Source organism: Anomaloglossus baeobatrachus, chromosome 1, assembly GCF_048569485.1.
Source record: "Anomaloglossus baeobatrachus isolate aAnoBae1 chromosome 1, aAnoBae1.hap1, whole genome shotgun sequence".
Classification (NCBI taxonomy): Eukaryota; Metazoa; Chordata; class Amphibia; order Anura; family Aromobatidae; genus Anomaloglossus; species Anomaloglossus baeobatrachus.
Window position 1 is genome coordinate 743,558,737 of NC_134353.1, and position 21,609 is coordinate 743,580,345.

A 21,609-nucleotide genomic window follows, 5' to 3' on the forward strand; every position below is an offset into this window, starting at 1 on the left:
CGCAGACAAAGACTCTCTCATTTGCCCATTCCTCAGCAGTGGTGCGCAAGAGGAAGCATTAATGTGAGGGAGCAGCAGCGGAGGATGAGGGAGGCGGTATTACCCGCTTTTTTGATGCTCCGGGCCTGGGCACAGGCGGCAATGCAGGATCCAAGATAGCACAGCAGTGTCCTGCGGCTGCCGTGCGGACGCAGGAGAAGTCTCCGAATCACGCTGTGGAATGCAACCAGGACCTGTGCGAATCCCCAGATGGTGGACAGAGGGCTGTAAGTACCCCACAACATCGGAGCTCTCCCCCTCCATCGTCCCTACTACCTCACCAGAACTCCCCAAGAAGCTGGCACTCTCCCCCTCAGTCCACCATGCTGAGTGCAGGCCAGGTGGCGAGGGGGGCTGGGGGCAGGGATATGGAGGCACATCAGAGCCCTGAAGAGGATTGGGACTGGAAGGCACACTTAAGGGTCATACCTACCAAGCAGGAAATTGATCTCCTCCTGGGCAGAATAGAGAATTCACACAAGCAAGACATGTCTGCACTTAAAGGGGAAACACAACATATTGGCAGACGCATAGAGGCTGTTGAGTCAGCACAGGAGCAAATATTCCAGCATTTAGAATACCATCAGCAGGCCTTGCAGTCACATTCCATCCAGCTGGGGTACATCCTGAACCACCTGGATGACAATGAAAACAGACACAGGCAAAATAACCTGTGGATCAGGGGCCTAAGTAAGGAGGTGGAAACGGCACAGCTCGAGACATGGGCTCAGAAGCTCTTTGGGGACTTGGTCCAGTCTAAGCCAGGATCACAAATTGAACTATACAGGATTCATAGAGTCCTGGGCCCCAGCTCCACTGACCCTAAACGCCCAAGAGATTTCATCTACAGGGTTCACTTTTTTAAGGAGAAAGAGGCCATCCTGAGGAGCTTCAGGGACAAAGGCTCCTGCTCGTAACAAGGTTCCCCTCTCCTTATACTCCCGGACTTATCCCGCAGAAACCTGCTGCTCAGGAAAGCCCTTAAACCTCACCTGGAGATACTCAGATTCAGGAACATCCTCTATAGATGGGGATACCCTTTCCTACTCCATGTCAGAAAAGATGGGAAATCTGCAAACTTAAGATCCTTGGGAGACCTTCCAAAATATCTGGGGACTTTCGAACTACCCATAGTGGAGCTACCAGACTGGCCGCCATCTTGCCGTGTGTCCTCCATACCGCCTAGACAAACCTGGCAATCCGCCCGCAGTAGGGTGGGACGGAGTGAAAGCTCTCCTGCCACCTCTGAAACCAGATTTTCTCTACAGGTCTGCGAACACCTACTTTATACAGCTGGTACCCTCTGGATGACTGGGACATGTGCAGCAGAGGCGGTATTCATGTTTGCACGACCCAGAAGTTAATTATTAGTTGTGTCCCTCAGTGAGTCGGCTCTGTATGGGTGCCTTAGCAGTGCTGGGAGGCGCTGTAAGAAGTTTCCTGTGGACATATAATGTCTCCTATTGTGAGCGTTGCCACATGTTAAGTTATTGTAGTATATGTTGCTTGTTATATAGATTCTCTGTGTAGCTAGAGCCAATTGGCTCCAAACATGTTTACTCGGGATGTATGGAGCTCTGTCCCGGTCTAGTCTTCCCGCGTTCCTCCAATAGGGACTGCAGGACAGGGGCTGCCCTGGACGTAAGTCTTTGTAGTATTTTAAGAGGATATATTGTTTTTTTCTTCTTTGAAGAATTTTTCCATTTCTTTTTGGCTTTTCTTCTTTCCTTTTTCTTGCTTTTACCTCTTGGCTTTCTCTTTTTCCAGTCTCCCTATGAACCCCTTTTACACCTTCCATTTATACCCTGACCTTCTGTACCTATAATGCACGAGGCCTAAACAAACCTAAAAAAAGTAGTCAGATCCAATATCGTTTTCACAAAAAAAGGGTTCAGATAGTGATGCTCCAAGAAACACATTTCCCGTCCGCAAATGTACCCAATTCGAAATCTAAATTGTACCCAGTTTGGTATCATGGACCGCACTCCTCGCATAAGGTGTGTGGCGTGTCCATTGCATTTCACAAATCATTTACCCTAGAGGTGCTGGGTGTGGATGCAGACTTACAAAATGCTTATGCCTTTGCTAAAATATATTCAGGGAAAGGTGAGGTTTGGCGCCGAGGTCCTGGGGAAGTTGGCTTCCTTTGCCAGTGGATCAAAGATAGTCCTGAAGGGCAATTTTAAATTCACTATGGATCCATCTATCGACTCTTCCGCAGGTAAGACCTCTGTCTCCTATAGCGCAATCCGGCATTTCAAAAAAAGACCTTAGGTCTCTCGGAGTGGTGGACTTGTGGAGGAGGGTGTTGCACCCCAGGGTCAGAAACTTTAGCTATCATTCAGTGGTTCACAATAACTATTCCAAGTGTGACCATCTTTTTGTTTCTTGGGACTTGCTGGATGAACCTGAGAAGTTCTATGGATGTCCCACTGTGGTCAGATCATGCACCGGTTTATGGTGAACTGGAGGTCAGGGAGAAAGGCGGGGCAATGGGGTACACCTGGAAACTGAATGCTAATCTTCTGAAGGATGAGTTATGTCTAGCTGACATCAAACAAACTATCTCATCCTTATTGGTAGATCATGACACAGACCCCACGCCTGACCCGATCAAGTGGGAGGCTGTCAAGTGCGTCATTAGAGGCGTATGTATCTCACATGGGTCCAGGGTAAAAAATGAACGCTCTCAATAACTGAGCAGAAATTTCTGCCCTGAGGCAGCAGATCATATTCCTATTGGACCAGCGTTATCTCTGCACCAGGGACAAACTACGTAGGAACTATTTTGAATTCGGAGATAAATGTGGAAAGTGGCTTGCTAGGACGTTACATCTTAGAATAGCACCGACCCCGGTTAACTCTATTTACTCTATCCTGGGCAAGATGGTTCACTCTACCTCGCAGATTTTGGAGGAATTCAGATCATATTACTCTGCTTTATATAATTTTCCCGATAGGTCGGATTGGGACTTCTAGGGTGTGCCGCTAGACGTTGAGGACTACCTAAACAAATTCTCACCTAGCTTTGTAGCGCAGCGTAACTGCATGCGTCCTGCGTCCCCTGCACAGTCTATGGAGATTGTGCAGGGGCCGTGCGCACGTGGCGTTTTAGAGCGCAGCGCTTCGGCTACTGCTGAAGCGCTGCGTAAAAAGAAGTGACATGTCACTTCTTCCGTGCGCTTTGCCGGCAGCTCCTGCTCTGTCTATGGGAGGAGCTGCAGGCAGAACGCATGGAATCGGCGCTCACTACGGACATTTCTGCAGCGATTTAAAGCGCACATGTGCTCTTCAGATCGCTGCAGAAATTTCTGCAGTGAACTGTACGCAACGTGCGCACATAGCCTTAGAGCGGTCAGCATTGGGCAGAGGATGGTGGAATGGATCATGGCCCTCTATTATGCCTCAACAGTACGGGTTGGGGGTCAACAGAAGATTGTTGGCCCCCTTCGCAATTAAGAACGGAACTAGACAGGAGTGCCCATTGTACCCTTTTCCTTTACATATTGGTGATGGACATCTTGGCTAATGTGATAACGCAGAATTGCTCGATTAAGGGAATTCAAGTCAGTCCATCCGAACATAAAATGACGTTATTTGCCGACGAATTACTCCTCTACGTGTCCTCCCCCAGAACAAGTATCCCTTCCATTCTAAAAGATCTTGATCATTTTAGCAAACTAAGCAATTTTAAGGTGAATTTGCAGAAATCAGAGATACTAAATGTTTCACTGCCGCCTTCGAAGGTCGGGTCACTTCGGTCAGTATTTCCCTTCAAATGGAGCACCAAGTCAATTAAATACCTTGGGATTCAGATCACTATAGATCCCCAATCCATGTATGATCTGAATTACTCTACTCTTCGAGATACGGTTGACCGGGAACTTAGGGCTTGGACCAACTTGCCTACCTCATGGTTTGGGAGAGTATGAATGCTCTTAAAATAGACATTCTTACTAAGAGACTATATTTCTTCCAGACCATCTCGTGGAAACTAGATGCGTCTTTCTTTCTCAAATTACGGAGAACCATGAGGAACTTTATAAGGTATGTGGGTGGGTCCTGTCTGAGTCATAGGATCCTGGTCAGAGTGAGGGAGATTGGGGGTGCAAGGCTGGCGGCAATTAGTACCTGTGTAATGTATCTCATACATAACAAGGCCTCTAAACTGTGGGTGGAAATCGAACATGACATCTTGGAGGCTCAGGCGCTGGGGGTCTTTTGGTTGTCTCCTTGGGCCAATCTGGGTGACCTGAGTCTGTCTTACACATTGTTTAGTCTGGTCACCATCTGGAGCGGCATTGTCAAATGCTTGTGTTTGGCATCCATGCCAGGACCTCTCACTCCTTTGGAGGGCAACCCCCAGTTCCCATGTAATCTACAGGAACTGGCCATGAGTCTGCTTCCCTCTGGCTCAGGCCGGGTGTCTCGCTTAAGGGATGTCGTGAACTCCTCGGATTTTAAAACATTAGAAGACATTCTGGGAAGTAGGGAGAGAACACCCAGGCACTGGTTACAGTATTTTCAATTACGTAGCTACGTTCAGTCTCTGATCTTGGGGGAGGGGATCCCCTCCACGGTTACCCCAATAAATCAAATGTGCTTAAGGGCAGAGGCCCCATCACATACCATCTCTTTGCTGTACAAAATGATTGCGTTCAGGGAGACAGAGAAGAAACCCCCAATATATGTCGATGCCTGGCACAGAAAACTGGGATGTGAGTTTACCCGGGCTTGTTGGCAAAGGGCCTTCACCCTCACCCACAAGATCTCGGTTTCCTGTAGGATTCAAGAGCTTAATTATAAAATTTTAACGCGTTGGTATAGAACCCCAGTCAAACTACACAGGATATACTTAGAAATCTCAAATCTCTGTTGGAGATGAGCTGGGGGAGGGAACAATGCTACATGTGGAGCTGCCCGGGCATTAGACCACTCTGGAACGACATATTTCAGCTATATAACCATATGCTTTCTAACCAGATCAGGCCTACCCCTGAGCTGGCCCTCTTGTCCATATTCTCGAAATTCGTATCTAATGTTAAAAAAAGACCTCTTGTCGTTCTGATTGCGGTGCGTCAGCTTATCCCTAGATTCTGTAAAACCACTTACGTCCTGACAAAGATAGACTGGGTAGAAACAGGTAAACACCAACGCCTGGAAGAAATCAGGACATTCGACTAGAAGTATGACTCTAAATGGTTTGCGACCTGGCACCCTTGGATATTTTTTAAGGAGACGGCTGGTTTTTAAAAGTGGTTGACGCAGCGGATCCTGGAGAACTGACTGGGTCTGGGAGTGCAGACCAGGGACCCGAGGGAGACTATCCTGTCCCCATCACGGGGATATCCTCTTGGCAATACATTGAATATAGTTGAATGTTTTATAGGCATAAATCTAACCAGAAGGAAGAGGTGATCACCTGTTTGGACCTAAATGCACTTGATATACTGTTTCTGCCTAATTGAATGCCTGGAAATGTATGGTAATTTTTCTTCTATGTTTAATAAAAATATATTGAACCTTAAAAATAACAATCAGAAAGCTCTGAGATTTTACACTGGCCAGAGTGGCTATTTTAGCCTCTAACTTCCAATTTCAGGAAATGCACAGGTACAGCAGCCACAATGAACAGACTGACTGTATCAGATCAAGTAAGGCTACTTTCACACATCCGGTTTGAGCAGTGCGGCTCAATCCGGCGAAAACACCGCATCCTTTGCATAAGTTTTTACCTGCGGCCCGTCCGTTTTTTTTCCGGTTGCGGCACGCTACTGAGCATGCGCAGTGGAAAAAACGCATGTGGCGGCCGGATGCATGCATTGAAAAATGCGCCGCAGCAGCCGGATGTGGCGCGATGCGGTTTTTTTGCTGGACAAAAAAACGTTGCAAACTATATTGCCTCCGGCCGCCGCTTTAACTAATTTTGCCGCATCCGGAAAAAAACGGATGCAACGCAAAGCCATCAGGTACAATGCGGTAACAATGCAAATCTATGGGGATAAAACGAATGCGGTACTGGATCCGTTTTACCCGTTTTTTTCCGGATTGTACCTGATGGAAAAAAACTGATGTGTGAAAGTAGCCTAATTGAGAAGGGAGGGGGTGCATGATTGCAGTTTACTATGCCACATACCTGCTGAGACCCTCATCTCCCCGAATGTCACACAATAAATCTTTATCATTCTGTAAAACAAAAGAAGGTGGCCAAAAAAAAAGAAAAACACTAATTAATATTTTTTTTTTTTGTGCGTGCCAATTTAATAAAGAACTGACTATACTCACAGATGCTTGTGGTAGTGTATTTGGGCACAGCCATTTATCGAGGAGACGTTCATGAATATTCTTGATGCTCAGGTTGTTAACTTCGGCTATTTTCTCTGCTATGGTGCGGATATCTACAAAACAAAGTGAAATAGTATAAATCAAAGGCTTGAAACTGTTTCAGTCAGTATGTTATGTAAACCGGAGGTCTTATTTGTAACCTAACGAAACATCATATATTCTGCAATATACCGTATTTTTTTGACCATAAGACGCACTTTTTCCCTCCAAATTTGGGATGAAAGTGTGGGGTGCATTTTTATGGTCTGAATGTCAAAGCGGGGTACCTGCGCGGTAGGGAGTTGTGGCAGGGAGGGTCGCTGCTGCAGGAAGCCTGCAGCTGGAGAAACACGTGTGCCCGCTATTTAAAGTAAGCGAATATTCATTAGCTGCTCCCCGTCCACTTCTCTCCGCTCTCTTCAGTCAGTGCCTAGAAGCGGGTGTGAGGAGCAGCAAATCAATACTTGTTTAACGTAAACAGCGGACACACGTGGGAGCTCAAGCCGCCGGCTTCCTGCTGCGGCTGGGGTAACTGTGTGTCCGCTGTTTAGGATGCAGGAGCAAGGTGCCGCTGCAGTCTGGCCCGGAGGAAGTGCAAATCACTGCAGTGTCCAGGCCAGAGCACGGCATACCATCACAGCACAGCCTGCAGTCTCTGTGCTGAGTGCTCACATAGCTTTCATTTTAATCCTGCCTCTGCACCAGAAAAAGTCTCCCGTAGCTGAACAAGGACCTGCAGTGATGTAATGAAGAGGGGTGGGTCAGAACAGCACAGAACAGCACAGTGCCCCGCCTCTTCATTACATCACTGCAGGCCCTCTTCAGATATGGGAGACTTTGCTTCTAGTGCAGAGGAAGGACTAAACAAAGTTAGGTGAGCATCACATCTGTAAAATTAAGGCAATAAATAAATGTAGTATATAAAGGCATTACTGTACACCTGGATAGGGTTGGATCATACATATATATATATATCTATATATATAATTGCCTTATTCTGTCTGTCTTGCTCCAAAATTGTGTACCTACGGTGACACAAAGCTGATTGGCTGCTGGGCTCCCCATGGCCCCGCCCCCCGCACGGATTGGCCGCTCGCCTCGGCTCCGCCCCTCCCACGGATTGGTCGCTCGCCTCGGCCTGGCCCCGCCCTCCGCATGGATTGGCCGCTCGCCCCGGCCCTCCGCACGCATCGCCAGACATAACCTTGCGCTGCTGGGATCGTGACGGAGCCGGAGTACGCTGGTAACCATTATACACATCGGGTAACTAAGGTCCCTTAGTTACCCGATGTGTATCATAGTTACCAGTGTACACCGGCTCAGTCACGATCCCAGCAGCGCCAGACATACCCTTGCGATGCTGGGATCTTGACGGAGCCGGTGAACACTGGTAACCATTATACACATCGGGTAACTAAGGTCCCTTGGTTACCCGATGTGTATCATAGCGCGATGGGGGGTGCACAGCATCGGGGATGGAGCACGATGGGGGGTGGGCAGCATGGGGGATGGGGCATGATGGGGGTGCGCAGCATGGGGGATGGAGCACGATGGGAGGTGCACGCCTCCCCCCAACACACACACACACACACAACACACCACACACACACTGGGAACCACAAACACCGCCATACACAGACACCCACACACACAGACAACGTCGCACACACACAACACACAAACACCGCGGCATACATAAATATACGCACATACCGCACAACACACACATTGCACAAAACATACCTCCCCCCAAAACACACCACACCCACACAAACCGCGCAACACACACACACACAACGCTACAGACACACAGCGCTCCACAAACAACACAACACACGCAACACACATACAACACCGCTCTCACCCCCCGCCACACCCAGACAACACCCAGAACATGTACAGCGCCCTACACAAACACTTAGCAACTACACACAACAACATCTATATAACAAAAATCATACATGAACTACACAATACGTAAATTCTAGAATACCCGATGCGTAGAATCGGGCCACCTTGTAGTATGTATATATGTGTATATATATATACACACATATCCATACATATACACACACATACACACACACGGAGGATCAGAAACATAAGGATGGGGAACATACATATTCCACGATGGAGGCCATATCTACCTGGAAGGGGCCCAGAATGGGAGATATCAGTACAGAATTTGGGGATATTATTACCTCCATAACAGCGTCAGCAGCAGACCCACCCCCCAAAACAGTGTGTCATGACTAGAGTTGAGCGCGGTTCTAGGTTCGAGGTTCTCCAGTTCTAGGCTCGAGTGATTTTGGGGGCTGTTAGAGATCGAACTAGAACTCGAGCTTTTTGCAAAAGCTCGATAGTTCTAGATACGTTCGAGAACGGTTCTAGCAGCAAAAAGCAGGGCTTTTTACAGCTACAGTGTGCAGGAGCCATCGCTGGCAGCCTGCCAGAAGCTGGTAACCAAGATAAACATCGGGTATCCAAGCAAAGCGCTTTGGTTAGTAACCCGATGTTTATCCTAGTTACGTGCAGGAAGCCAACACTTCCCCGCTCAGCTCGCTCCACCCCCTCCTGCCCGCGGCATGTACACATACATACACACACACACACACACACACACACACACATGGTCCTGCTCGGCTTACCTGCGGTGATGAAGTCCCGCCATCCCGACCTCAGCGCTGTCACTGTCCTCCATGGCCGCCGCTTGTCACATCACCTTCTCTCGCTTCCGACCCGAGACTGACTAGCGGTGACGTCACGGGCCTCTCGCGATACTTGGTGTGAAGGCGGCGGTCATTGAACTCAGTGACAGGGGCTGTCAGTGTGCTGGAGATCAGCGCAGGTAATGTACCTCGCTGACAGCAGCACTTGTCATCCCCTGCAGTGACCTGGGCTGACCCATTGATGTTAGCTCAGGTCACTGCACTGCTCTCCCAGCCAATGGGGAACATCCTGCTCTTCATTGACTGGGACAGTGTGGATCGTCATGGCAACCCCTTGGATTACACCAGACCTGGATTTGTTTTTCATTCTAATAAATTGGTTAAAGAGGGAATGTTTTGGGGAGTGTTTTTTCAAATAAAAATGTGTTTGTCGTCTATTTTTTTTATTACTGACTGGGTTGGTGATGTCGGGTATCTGATAGACGCCTGACCTCACCAACCCCAGGGCTTGATGCCAGGTGACATTACACATCTGGTAATAACCCCATATATTACCCCGTTTGCCACCGCACCAGGGCGCGGGATGAGCTGGGGCGAAGCACCAGGATTGGCGCATCTAATGGATGCGCCACTTCTGGGGCGGCTGCGGCCTGCTATTTTTAGGCTGGGGAGAGTCCAATAACCATGGACGTCCCTAGTCTGAGAATATCAGGCCCCAGCTGTCTGCTTTACCTTGGCTGGTGATCCAATTTTGGGGGACCCCTATGTGTTTTTTTTTTAAATTATTTATTTAATTTAAAATAACAGCGTGGGGTGCCCTCAGTTTTGGATTACCAGCCAAGGTGAGGTTGCCAGCTGTGGTCTGCAGGCTGCAGCCGTCTGCTTTACCCTAGCTGGCTATAAAACTAGGGGGAACCCTACGTCATTTTTTTTTTCTTCATTTTTTTGGCTAAATACAAAGCTAAGCACCCCTTAGTGCCACATGAAAGGCACCAAAGGGTGCTCCACTTTTTCTCTACTTTTTCTCTCCACTTTTTCTCTCCACTTTTTCTCTCCACTTTTTCTCTCCATTTTTTCTCCACTTTTTCTCCATTTTTTCTCCACTTTTTCTCCATTTTTTTCTCCACTTTTTCTCCATTTTTTTCTCCACTTTTTCTCCACTTTTTTCTCCACTTTTTCTCCACTTTTTTCTCCATTTTTTCTCTACTTTTTCTCCGTTCTTTTTCTATGGTCGGTCTACCCATTAGCTCTGCCATGCATACTGTAGATCTACACCTACTGCACATGTTACTTTATGATTGACATCTCTTTCGTACCAGAGCTGTATAAGCCTACTCTGACCCCATATTTGTCATTACTATATTGTCCTTGTACTGTATTATGACATTTGTATCATGTGTTTCATTTCTTGCTGTGTTGCATTTTTTTTGCTGCATCCCAATTGTACCTCTACATTGTTCGAGTTTATGTTATTGTTCTCTCACTCTTATGTGATACTGATTATTGTCATTTTTCATGATTACATGCAGATAAGTCCAATCTGACGAAGGCTCAGGCCGAAACGTCATTTGTAAACTTGTTTTGGACAAAAACATATATGCTTATGAAAAAAAAAAAATTTCTTAATACGGACCAATAAAGAGTGATTTTGCATTACTATCCGTTGTGACTTACTGACTTAGTCTGGGAGATTTAGAGTGCCGAGGTTACTCACTAATTTTATCTATTATTACCTCTGAGCACCTATATACCAGTGAGCAGAGCTTCCTCTACAGTAGTTCTCCTGATTAGGCATGCCCTTACCTCATGAGCAGGGCATTGCAGCTTTGGTAGCAACCATTACGACATGGACTCTGCTGCTGTGGACCCGAGAAGAGTGAGTGCAGATTCATTGCACCCACACTCCTCACATGAACGGTCCGCACTCCTAGAAAATGGGGGATACGTTCCCTGAGTGTCTCCCCCCCATATTCTAGACGGTCCAGAGTCGTCGTGGGACCCCTTTATTTTTTTTCTTACAATAAATTGGTGAAAGAGGAAATGTTTTGGGGACTGTTTTTTCAAATAAATTTCTTTTGTCGATTTTTTTTTTTTTGTTAGTACTGACAGTTTATGATGTTGGGTATCTAATAGACGCCATGACATCACAAACTGCTGGGCTTGATCTCAGGTTACTTTACAGCTAGTATCAACCCGATTTATTACCCCGTTTGCCACTGCACCAGGGCACGGGATGAGCTGGGGTGAAGCGCCAGGATTGGCGCATCTAGTGTATGCGCCACGTCTGGGGTGCCTGCGGCCTGCTATTTTTAGGCTGTGAAGGCCCAATAACTATGGACCTTCCCACCCTGAGAATACCAGACCACAGCTGTCCGCTTTACCTTGGCTGGTGATCCAATTTGGGGGGGACCCTACTTTTATTGTGTAATTATTAATATTTATAAAATAATTATAAAAAAAAGAGCCTGAGGGGACCTCCACATTGGATCCCCAACCACGGTAAAGCTGCCAGCTGTGGTTTTCAGGCTACAGCCGTCTGCTTTACCCTAGCTGGCTATCAAAAATGGGGGGACCCAACGTCATTTTTTTTTTTTTAACTATTTTTTAAATAGAAAAAATTAATGGGCTTCCCTGTATTTTGATTGCCAACCAAGGTAACGGCAGGCAGATGGGGGTGGCAACCCATAGCTGTCTGCTTTATCTGCGCTGAGAATCAAAAATACCGCGGAGCGCTACGTCATTTTTTTAAAGATTTATTTTTACAGCACTGTGATATCCAGCAATCAAAATACAGGGAAGCCCATTTTATTTTTAGTTATTTAAATAAATAATTAAAAAAAATATATATGGGCTCCCGCTGCATTTTTTGTATTGCTAGCTAAGGGTAATCCAAGCAGCTACTGGCTGCTAACCCCCACTGCTTGGTGTTACCTTCACTGGCAATGGAAAATCCAGGGAAGCATTTTTTATTTTTTTTTGCCAAAAAACTACAAAAAAAGGACGTGAGCTTCGCCATATTTTTGTATGCTAGCCAGGTATAGCAGGCAGGTGCTGGAAGAGTTGGATACAGCGCCAGAAGATGGCGCTTCTATGAAAATGCCATTTTCTGAGGCGGCTGCAGACTGCAATTCGCAGCAGTGGGGCCCAGAAAGCTCAGGCCAACCTGTGCTGCGGATTCCAAACCCCAGCTGCCTAGTTGTACCTGGCTGGACACAAAAATGGGGCGAAGCCTACATCATTTGTTTTCTAATTATTTCATGAAATTCATGAAATAATAAAAAAAGGGCTTCCCTTTATTTTTGGTTCCCAGCCGGGTACAAATAGGCAACTGGGGGTTGGGGGCAGCCGTACCTGCCTGCTGTACCTGGCTAGCATACAAAAATATGGCGAAGCCCACATAATGTTTTCAGGGGGCAAAAAACTTCTGCATACAGTCCTGGATGGAGTATGCTGAGCCTTGTAGTTCTGCAGCTGCTGTGTGTCTGTATGGAGACGAGCAGACAGCAGCTGCAGAACTACAAGGCTCAGCATACTCCATCCAGGACTGTATGCAGAATTTTTTTGCCCACCAAAAAAATGACGTGGGCTTCGCCATATTTTTGTATGCTAGCCAGGTACAGCAGGCAGCCACGGGCTGCCTCCAACCCCCAGTTGCCTATTTGTACCCGGCTGGGAACCAAAAATATAGGGAAGCCCGTTTTTTTTTTAATTATTTCACTTATTTCATGAAATAATTAAAAAACAAATGACGTGGGCTTCGCCCCATTTTTGTGTCCAGCCGGGTACAACTAGGCAGCTGGGGATTGGAATCCGCAGCACAGGTTAGCCCGAGGTTTCTGGGCGCCTCTGCTGCGGATTTCAGTCCGCAGCCGTCCCAGAAAATGGCGCTCTCATAGAAGCGCCATCATCTGGCGCTGTATCCAACTCTTCCAACAGCCCTGGAGCCGGGTGGCTTGTTGGGTAATCATGAGTTAATACTGGCTTTGTTTTACTAGCCAGTATTAAGCCAGAGATTCTTAATGTCAGGCACGTTTGACCCGGCCATTAAGAATCTCCAATAAAGGGTTAAAAAAAAACACCACACAGAGAAAAAATACTTTAAAAGAAATAAATACACAGACACATTAGAGACTCCATCTTTATTACCCCCTGTCAGCCCTCCACGATCCTGCTCTTCTGTCTTCTTTCTTTCTAGTGTAGTAGTAGTGACGATTGTAGTGAGGATGAGGTTCACCAGCTCATCACTTGGGGCTGGGGAACCTCATCCTCACTACAATCCTCACTGGTGTAGTAGTAGTGATGATTGTAGTGAGGATGAGGTTCACCAGCTCATCACTTGGGGCTGGGGAACCTCATCCTCACTACAATCGGGAAGCAGCGTGCAGCCTTCACTCCGTGAGTGATCAGTGCTGGCTGTCAGCGGTAACAGCGGTAACGCTGACAGACGCGTTACCATAGCAACGGTGCTCTCGGAGCCGCGGTTAGCGGTGACGTCACCGCTAACTGCGTTGCTATGGCAACGGTGATCTCCGTTAATGACCGGCTGTGTCAGCCTGTCCCTAACGGAACGGGGAGTCGACCGTGTGCTAGAGCATGTCGCCGGTACACGGCGATACACATATGTGCACCGTGTACCGGAGAGATGCACTCGCAGGTCCTACATGACGTGTCATAGTCATGTGACCAGTCTATAGCCAATGAGATAATAGCCACGTGACTGGTCACATGGCTATTTTGACGTCACGATAGGTCCTGCATCTCTGCTGGCAGTGCCGTCACCGGGAGGATTCAGCGATCATCGGATGGAATAGCAGCAGGAGACAGAGTGCAGAAGGGATCGCGAGGACCGGTAAGTGTTATGGCAATGTTTATTAACTGTTTGTGTACATTTATAATGCATTTTTATGTGTTTGTGATTGCCTCCCATTATAGCCTATAGGTTCGAGTTCGGTTCGACGAACCGAACTCGAACGGGACCCCCGTTCGGCGAACCGACCTCGAGCCGAACCGCGACCGGTTCGCTCATCTCTAGTCATGACCACATTTTTTTTCTATTTTTTTTTCCTCTAAAAAAAAGGGTGCGTCTTATAGTCCAGTGCGTCTTATAGTCCAAAAAATATGGTAACATTTTGCCATTTAGTGCACATTATTGTAAAAGAATAATGTTAAATTAAACAACAAATAACAATGGGAGTAATGCATTAGAAATAAGAAGAAATAAAAAATAAATTATTTTATTTGTAGAAACCTGGATAATCTCTGCCTGCTGGGTTTCGTATTCTTTCCTCCACACTACTATGCTCAAACAGTGAAACAATAAGCGTTTCCGGTTTACCAATCTGTTTTAAGAAATCTGGAGTATTTATTTTGTGCATTATTAGGACATTTTCTGTGGCCGATCGTTGGTACTGCACACTTAGCTTCTTTATTAGAGTCACCGCTCTTTCATGAGATTCTTCCTGTAAAGATAATAAGACTCCTCTATGTTAGAATGCATTTTAATGGTTATTTACCTTACATACAGAATTGACATTAATTTATGTAGTTTGGTTTCGTACAGCATAGTTAGGAAAGAACATATCGATGCAATACTGCTGAATATCTAAATGAGATGCAAATTTGTTAAGTATTCAAATTAGTCTAAGACAATCTATAATTTTAATATTGAATGACAATGACATATTGAATCTACTGGGCTCCATCATAAAACTTCCTTCACATCAAACACACCAAGTGATTCACTATAAGCGATATCTCTCTGTAAAGAGACTACTCACTTTATATTTATGTTCAAACTGTGTTTATTAGCATAACATATTGACACAATCTCAATTACAATGAGTTTTTCCAGAAGTAATTGTACATATGGTGTGCAGGACAAAATTGCTAAGAACATCCTACTCTATAACATCTTAATTGCCCTACATGGCCACCTAGACTGAAAGCATAGGTACATAAAAGAAGAGATAGAACAGATAGGGATAAACCTTTAAGAACAAGAATTAAGAAGAAAATATGTTAGAATAAATGCTTAGGTAAGAATACAGAAAAGAATAGTAGGAGAGAGGGAAAAAAAAAGAAAAAGAGATTAAGGATTAAGAATTAAAAAGGAGCTAGGGGGAAGAGGAAGGAAAGGGGGGGGGGGGGGAAATCACCTCTCCCGCTCATACTCGTTCAAGTATCACTCTGAACTCAGGGGAGTCCAAGAACATAATCCACGGACCCCATATTCGAGTATATTTGTCACTTGTCCCATCTTTTTCTGCAGTAAGATCCTCCATCCTCTGGAGGTTGGCCATCTCCCTTACCCAGTCTCCCACGGCAGGACACTCCACCGACCTCCACAGTCTTGGGATGACCATCCGCGCTGCGGTTAAGCAAAATCTCAATAAGTCACATCTCTGGGATTTAACGGAGCCCGGGAGGACAGAGAGAAGAGCTATCTGTGGAGAACCAACCAACTGGTTCCCACTCATCTTACAATAGATTGAAAATACCGACTTCCAAAAGGGTTGAATCCTGGGGCAACTCCACCAGATGTGTAGCATGGAACCTCTGTCCACTCCACATCTCCAACATCTATCCGATATCGTGGGGAAGATCTTATGTAAGGTCGCTGGGCAGCGGTACCAGCGAGTAAGAACTTTATAATTTTTTTTCTTGTGCTGAGCAAGCCATCGATAATTTGTGCGTCCAGAAAAACGCCCGCTGCCATTCCTCCTCCCCCATATCCACTCCAAGCTCCTCCCTCCATCCCATAACGAACTTGGGACTATCCACTTCATTTCTTCGGTTCATATACTTATATAAAAGTGAGATAGAGTGAGCGGGTGCCGCCCCCTTAAGGAACAACTTTTCAAACTGAGTTGGACATGCCCCAAACACCCTCTCTCCGCCTCCTTTGGAAAGAAAAGACCTCATCTGTGAGTATTCCAACCAAGACACCTCTCCCCTTGTAGCTGCAAGGATCTCCCGAGGAGGCAACACCTGGCCCCCGAGGATATGATGGAAACGAGGTTCCTCCTCTCGACTCCACCCCAAGAAACGTCCTGAAGAGAGACCAGGGGGAAACTCTGGGTTACCAAAAAGAGGAGTCAGTGGTCCCCTCCCCGAGGATAATCCCCCAGCCTTAACCTCCAAGTCCCAAGCCTTCAATGCCACCTTTATCAGCATCGTCTCCTTTCCCATTCTACCCCTACTCACCACTCCCAACCAAGGGAGATACCGTAAAGGAAGCTCTACTGTAGATTGCTCTAAGTTCACCCATTGTTTAGACCCTCCATGGAACTGCCAGTCAAACAGTCTCGTGAGGATGGCCGCCCTATGGTACACTCTGAAATTTGGAAGCCCTGCTCCCCCCCTGTCCTTGTGCCTTGATAGGGTCTTAAAACCAATTCGAGGTCTCCTGTTTCCCCACACAAATCTCGACAGAGCAGACTGGAGTTTGGCAAAGAAACTAGCTGGCAGTCCCATAGGGATAGTCTGGAACAAAAATAAAAATCGAGGGAGGATATCCATTTTAATGGCGTTAATGCGCCCAAACCAGGAAAGGCCACGTTTATCATACTTATTCAAGTCTCTAATTGTTCTTTCCAATAGGGGCAAGAAATTTAAAGAAAAGATTTGCGTAGGGTCCTTTGGAACCATTATCCCCAGGTATTTTAAAGCCGAATTCTGCCATTTAAAAGGAAAATTGTCCCTAAGAAACTCCAAGTCCTCGTCCGGCAAGGTCACATCCAATGCCTCGCTCTTAGAGAAGTTCACTTTGAAGTTGCTTAGATTCCCGAACACCTCAAACTCTCTAATGAGGGAAGGAAACGTGATCCGCGGCTGAGTAATAAACAGAAGGAGATCGTCCGCAAAGAGGGCCAATTTACACTGTCTCCCCCCCATCTCGACTCCCTGAATGTGATTATTGCTTCGGATGGCTACTGCCAGATGTTCCATTGTGATAACGTATAGCAGTGGAGACAATGGGCATCCCTGCCTGGTTCCGTTATGAATATGGAATGGGGAGGACAAAAATCCATTTGCCCGCACTCTTGCCGTGGGTCCATTATACAAGGATGCCACCCGCTCTATAAATTTTGAACCCAACCCCAACTGCCGCAAAGACGCCAGCATAAACCTCCAACTGACACGATCGAAGGCCTTCTCTGCATCTACCGAAAGCATGCACATGGGTAATGACCGAGCCCTCGACCGTGCCATAAGGAGGAACAACTTATTGGTGTTGTCTCTGGCCTCTCGACCCCTAACAAACCCCACCTGGTCTGTGTGTACTACTCCCGGGAGCAACGGAGCCAATCTATTAGCCAAGGCCTTTGAATATAATTTGATATCGATATTAATTAGGGAAATAGGTCTGTAATTGGCTACTCCCGTATGATCCTTTCCTGGCTTGGGGATAACGCTTATATGTGCCTCCAGTGACTGGGCTACCCAGGGGGCACTGACAGAGACAGCATTGAATACTCTTGTTAGGAATGGGGCTATCTGGTCTTTGAATAATTTGTAGAACCTGGGTGTGAATCCGTCCGGGCCCGGGCTCTTCCCAGCCGGAGATTCCCCAATGATGTCTGTGACCTCTGCCTCCGAGAAATCCTCTTCCAGTGCCTCCATCGATTCCGTGGGGACAGTCGGGAGAGATGTCTTTTGTATGTACTCCTCAATTTTTTGCTCTAAGTCCTCTGGGGCCATATCTCCAAACTGCCCCTTAATATGGTACAGGTCCCTATAAAATTCTTGAAAACGTTCCGCAATTTGAATCGGATTCTGAGTAGCAGTACCATCCCTGCGCTTAATCGTTGGGATATAGGAAGGGTCCCCCCGCGGGTGAAGGAGTCTGGCCAATGGTCTCCCGCATTTATCACTATGTTCATATATAAAACGTTTGAATCTAATTTTTTGGCGCTCATACTGCTGATTGACCATAATTTTGAGGTCCTCTCTTGCTTTGGTGAGATCGCTCATTACAGATGGCAAAAGTGATTTCTTATGGGCCCGCTCCAGAACTGATACCCTCTCTACCAATGATGAGATCGCCTGCGCTCTTTCCCTTTTAAGCCTAGCCCCGTTCTTTATTAAGATCCCTCTCACAACGCATTTGAACGCTTCCCACTGTGTTGGAAGAGCCGTGGGGTCTCCCTCATGCACCTCCAAAAACTCCGAAATAGTGCGCCGTATCTCGTCTACGCACCCCTTGTCTCTCAGCAGTGTGTCATTGAGCCTCCAATTCCATGGTTTCACCACCCCATCAGGTATAGTGACACACAGGAATATTGGGGCATGATCGGACCAGGAGATACTTCCGATAGAGGACTGTATCTGCCAGGTCAGAGCACGCTGGCTAATTAAGAATAAATCTATGCGACTATATGAGGAATGCGCCGGAGAAAAGTATGAATAGTCGCGATCCGTGGGATGTTGCGCCCTCCACACATCTACCAGGCGGAGATGTTGAATGGCTCTTTTCACCGCATTGATTTTCCTTCGAGACAGGGGATGGCAGCCTGACGAGGAATCCAACTTAGGATCCAATGTGAAGTTGAAATCCCCCCCCACCACCAAAATACCCTCCGCAAACTCTGCCAGTGTGGACAGGAGAGAGGAGCACATAGATGTTGGGTCTCTATTAGGGAGGTACCAGTTTGCTATGGTGAAAATGGTGGAGTTAATTTCAATCTTTAAGAAGATATATCTACCCTTGGCGTCTATTACTTGATCCTTAACCGAATGAACCAGGGACTTATGCAAGCCTATAGAGACCCCCCCTGATTTAGATTCCGGATTTGTACCATGTATCCATGATGTATAGTATCTGTCTTTAAAGGAGGGGAGATGGCCAGTCTTAAAATGTGTCTCTTGTATCAACAGAATATGTACCTTTTTTTTATGCATATCATAGAACACTTGAGTTCGCTTCTGCGGGACATTCAGCCCCCTTGCGTTAATGGATCCCCATTTAATTTGTGTCATTTTGAGAGGGAGAAGTGATTCCAGATAAGGGAACAAGAGGTCAGAAGCTGATAGGAAAGGATATTAATACGGGGGAAACTAAGTCCAGAGAGGACCCAACTGAAATATGGACCAGGGGTGAGCCCGATGGGGATTAGGCAGGAGGAAGTTAGAGCTGAAGCAGGGGAAAGGTAAAATGGAAGAAAGAGGGAGAGAAAAAAAGAAACCCCTAGCAAGACCAAGAGAGAGAAGATAGAAAGGTAAGAGAGAAAAGAGAAAGGAAACTAAAAAAAAAAAAAAAAGAAGAAGGAAAACAAGATAATACAATACAAACAATACAAACTATTGGGTACTATCGCACCCTAAATCACTTTAAGTATTTAAGCTGAACAACAGACTCTTAGAATACGTTTCTGTGGGATAGAACAAAACCGTCACTAACGCGTGACGTTAATCCCAATCGGGGAGTGCTTTCCACTGCATGACTACCTGCCCCGGATCGAAAACCAAAGTTACTTTATTGAACCATGTATCTATTAAAGAGAGGGACTGTGGGAGAGAACATGGAAAGAAAAAGGAAAAAAAACAAACAAAAAAAAAACAACCCACCCATCACCCCTTAACCCCACACCTCTCACACATTGCTATGTATAAGCTTATGCACATATATAGACTTATTTGCCTACCCTGAAATATGTAAACACCCCCCTACCCAGCTTCTCTAAATAGAGGAAGACTACTCACAATAATTTGGAAAAGTCCCATCTCAAAAACATATATCTCCATCTCAGATAACTGACCTAAACATTCCTTTTTCGTGGCTCTTGACACCTACGCTTCCGAGTTTAAAGCGTGAGACCTATGGTAAGGCTGCCTGCCCATTAACATATAAAGAACTGCATCCTCTTACAACAATAAACATAACGAAGGTCCAGATGGTGCCACATCATATTCTCACGTAAGCGTCCAGAAGGGAGATAAGAGAAAAACAATACCTCTTTGTCAAATAACCGTTCTTTCCCTCAAGGGGGATGTGGATCCACCCGTTCCCTCCCTCCCTTACGGGCCACCCCCTTCCGCCCCTCCCGGGACTCACCACCCACCGGACCCAGCGGAAGAGCAGGCCAGTCCTCAATATTGACCATAGGTATGTCCAGAGCCCTGGAGAAAGCTGACAGATCGGAGGGGGAACGTAGGCAGTGCATGCGTCCTGCATGTCGTACTTGAAGACGGAAAGGGAATCCCCAACTATAAGAGAATTCATAGGCCCGCAACATATCCAGAAGGGGTCTCAAAGCTCTTCTCCTCTGTAAAGTGAGACGAGATAGATCTGGGAGGATGAAGATCCTTTTATCTTGAAAGGACACCGAGGCGCCATTACGAATCTTCTGCATAATAGCCTCCTTTAAGACATAACGATGCACTCGACATATAACATCTCTCGGACGGTCCAGCTCTGCAGGTTTAGGACCCAGGGCCCTGTGAGCTCTGTCAAGCTCCAGATTTTTGTTTGGAGGTTCTCCCAGAATGTCATTAAAGATAGCTTGCAAAGTGTCAGGGAGGTCTCTGGACTCTATGGATTCTGGGAGGCCCCGAACTCTTAGATTGTTTCTTCTCCCTCGATTTTCAGCGTCATCCATAGCTTCTATTAAGTACTGTAGTTGATGGGAATGCTGGTCGGTCGTCTTTTGCTGATCCTGCACCACTGCCTCCAGAGCCTGAATTCTCACATCATGAGCCTGACCCTGTGTTTCTATCTTTTCCACTTCTCCCTTTAAGGTCACCAGCTCCTCTTTATATGCAGATTCTAGCCTGGCTATATAAGCCTCCATTTGCTCTCTGGTGGGGATGGTATTTATATGAGCACGCAGCTCTTTCAGCTCAGCAAGAACTCCTGATGCCTCTGAAGCAGATTTGGTGGCGGTGCCCACAGAATTTCTGGGGCCCCCCCTCGAGTCTCCCTCCAGTTCCATCTCCCCTCCCCCACTCCTAAGGCACTCCATTGCTTGTGGCTCCTGCTGGTTCCCTTTCTCTAATGGGGACTTTGCTTTTGTGCCTGTGGGCTGAGGGTTCTCCTCCAGTACCTGCTGACTCTGCCGTCCGGGAGTATCATGCTCGTCACCTTCTCCTCCTGATTTGTCTGCCGACCTCTGCTCCGCTGCCGGCCGCCCCTCCTGCTGTTTACTGGCTCCCCTTGTCACCGCTCCGCTTTTCACAGTGGGGGACCGGCGCTCCAAGCCCGACTGCTGTGGTAGCTGCTGACAGGGCCCCTCACGCTGCACACCGCTCCTCTCTCCTCTTGCGCCCGCCGCTCCAGCACCTCGTGGATCCACCGCGGCCATCTTGGAAGAGCTGCAGGTATGTGAGGCTGCGGTCCGCGCTGGTCCTGGGAAAAACCTGGCAATGCCTTTCTTTTCTGGCTGGGGGTCCCGGGTGTCGCTCCCCTGCGTTCTCCTCCCTCTCCTCTGGCTCATACTCCGTTTTTGGTCCCCGTCGGCTGATTTAACCGGCTGTTTGCCGATCCGGGAGCAGGAGCTAAGCTATTGTGCTTCTTTACTCCTGCATGGCCAGACCACGCCCCCTCACTTTATATTTATTTATTTTACTCGCTTATAAAGTG

At 46.9% G+C, this 21,609-nt stretch overlaps 1 protein-coding gene across 2 annotated transcripts in view; it reads right to left on the minus strand.

Annotated features, from left to right (window-relative positions):
* Positions 1 to 21,609, minus strand: part of KNTC1 (kinetochore associated 1) — a 371,840-nt gene that overhangs the window by 44,591 nt on the left and 305,640 nt on the right. For both annotated transcript variants that reach the window (XM_075323096.1, XM_075323086.1), the window contains exons 50-52: positions 14,281 to 14,491; positions 6,325 to 6,437; positions 6,176 to 6,225 (exon numbers count right to left, since the gene is read on the minus strand). In XM_075323096.1, the coding sequence (XP_075179211.1) occupies positions 6,176 to 6,225; positions 6,325 to 6,437; positions 14,281 to 14,491 (374 nt within the window). The remainder of the gene's footprint in view (positions 1 to 6,175; positions 6,226 to 6,324; positions 6,438 to 14,280; positions 14,492 to 21,609) is intronic.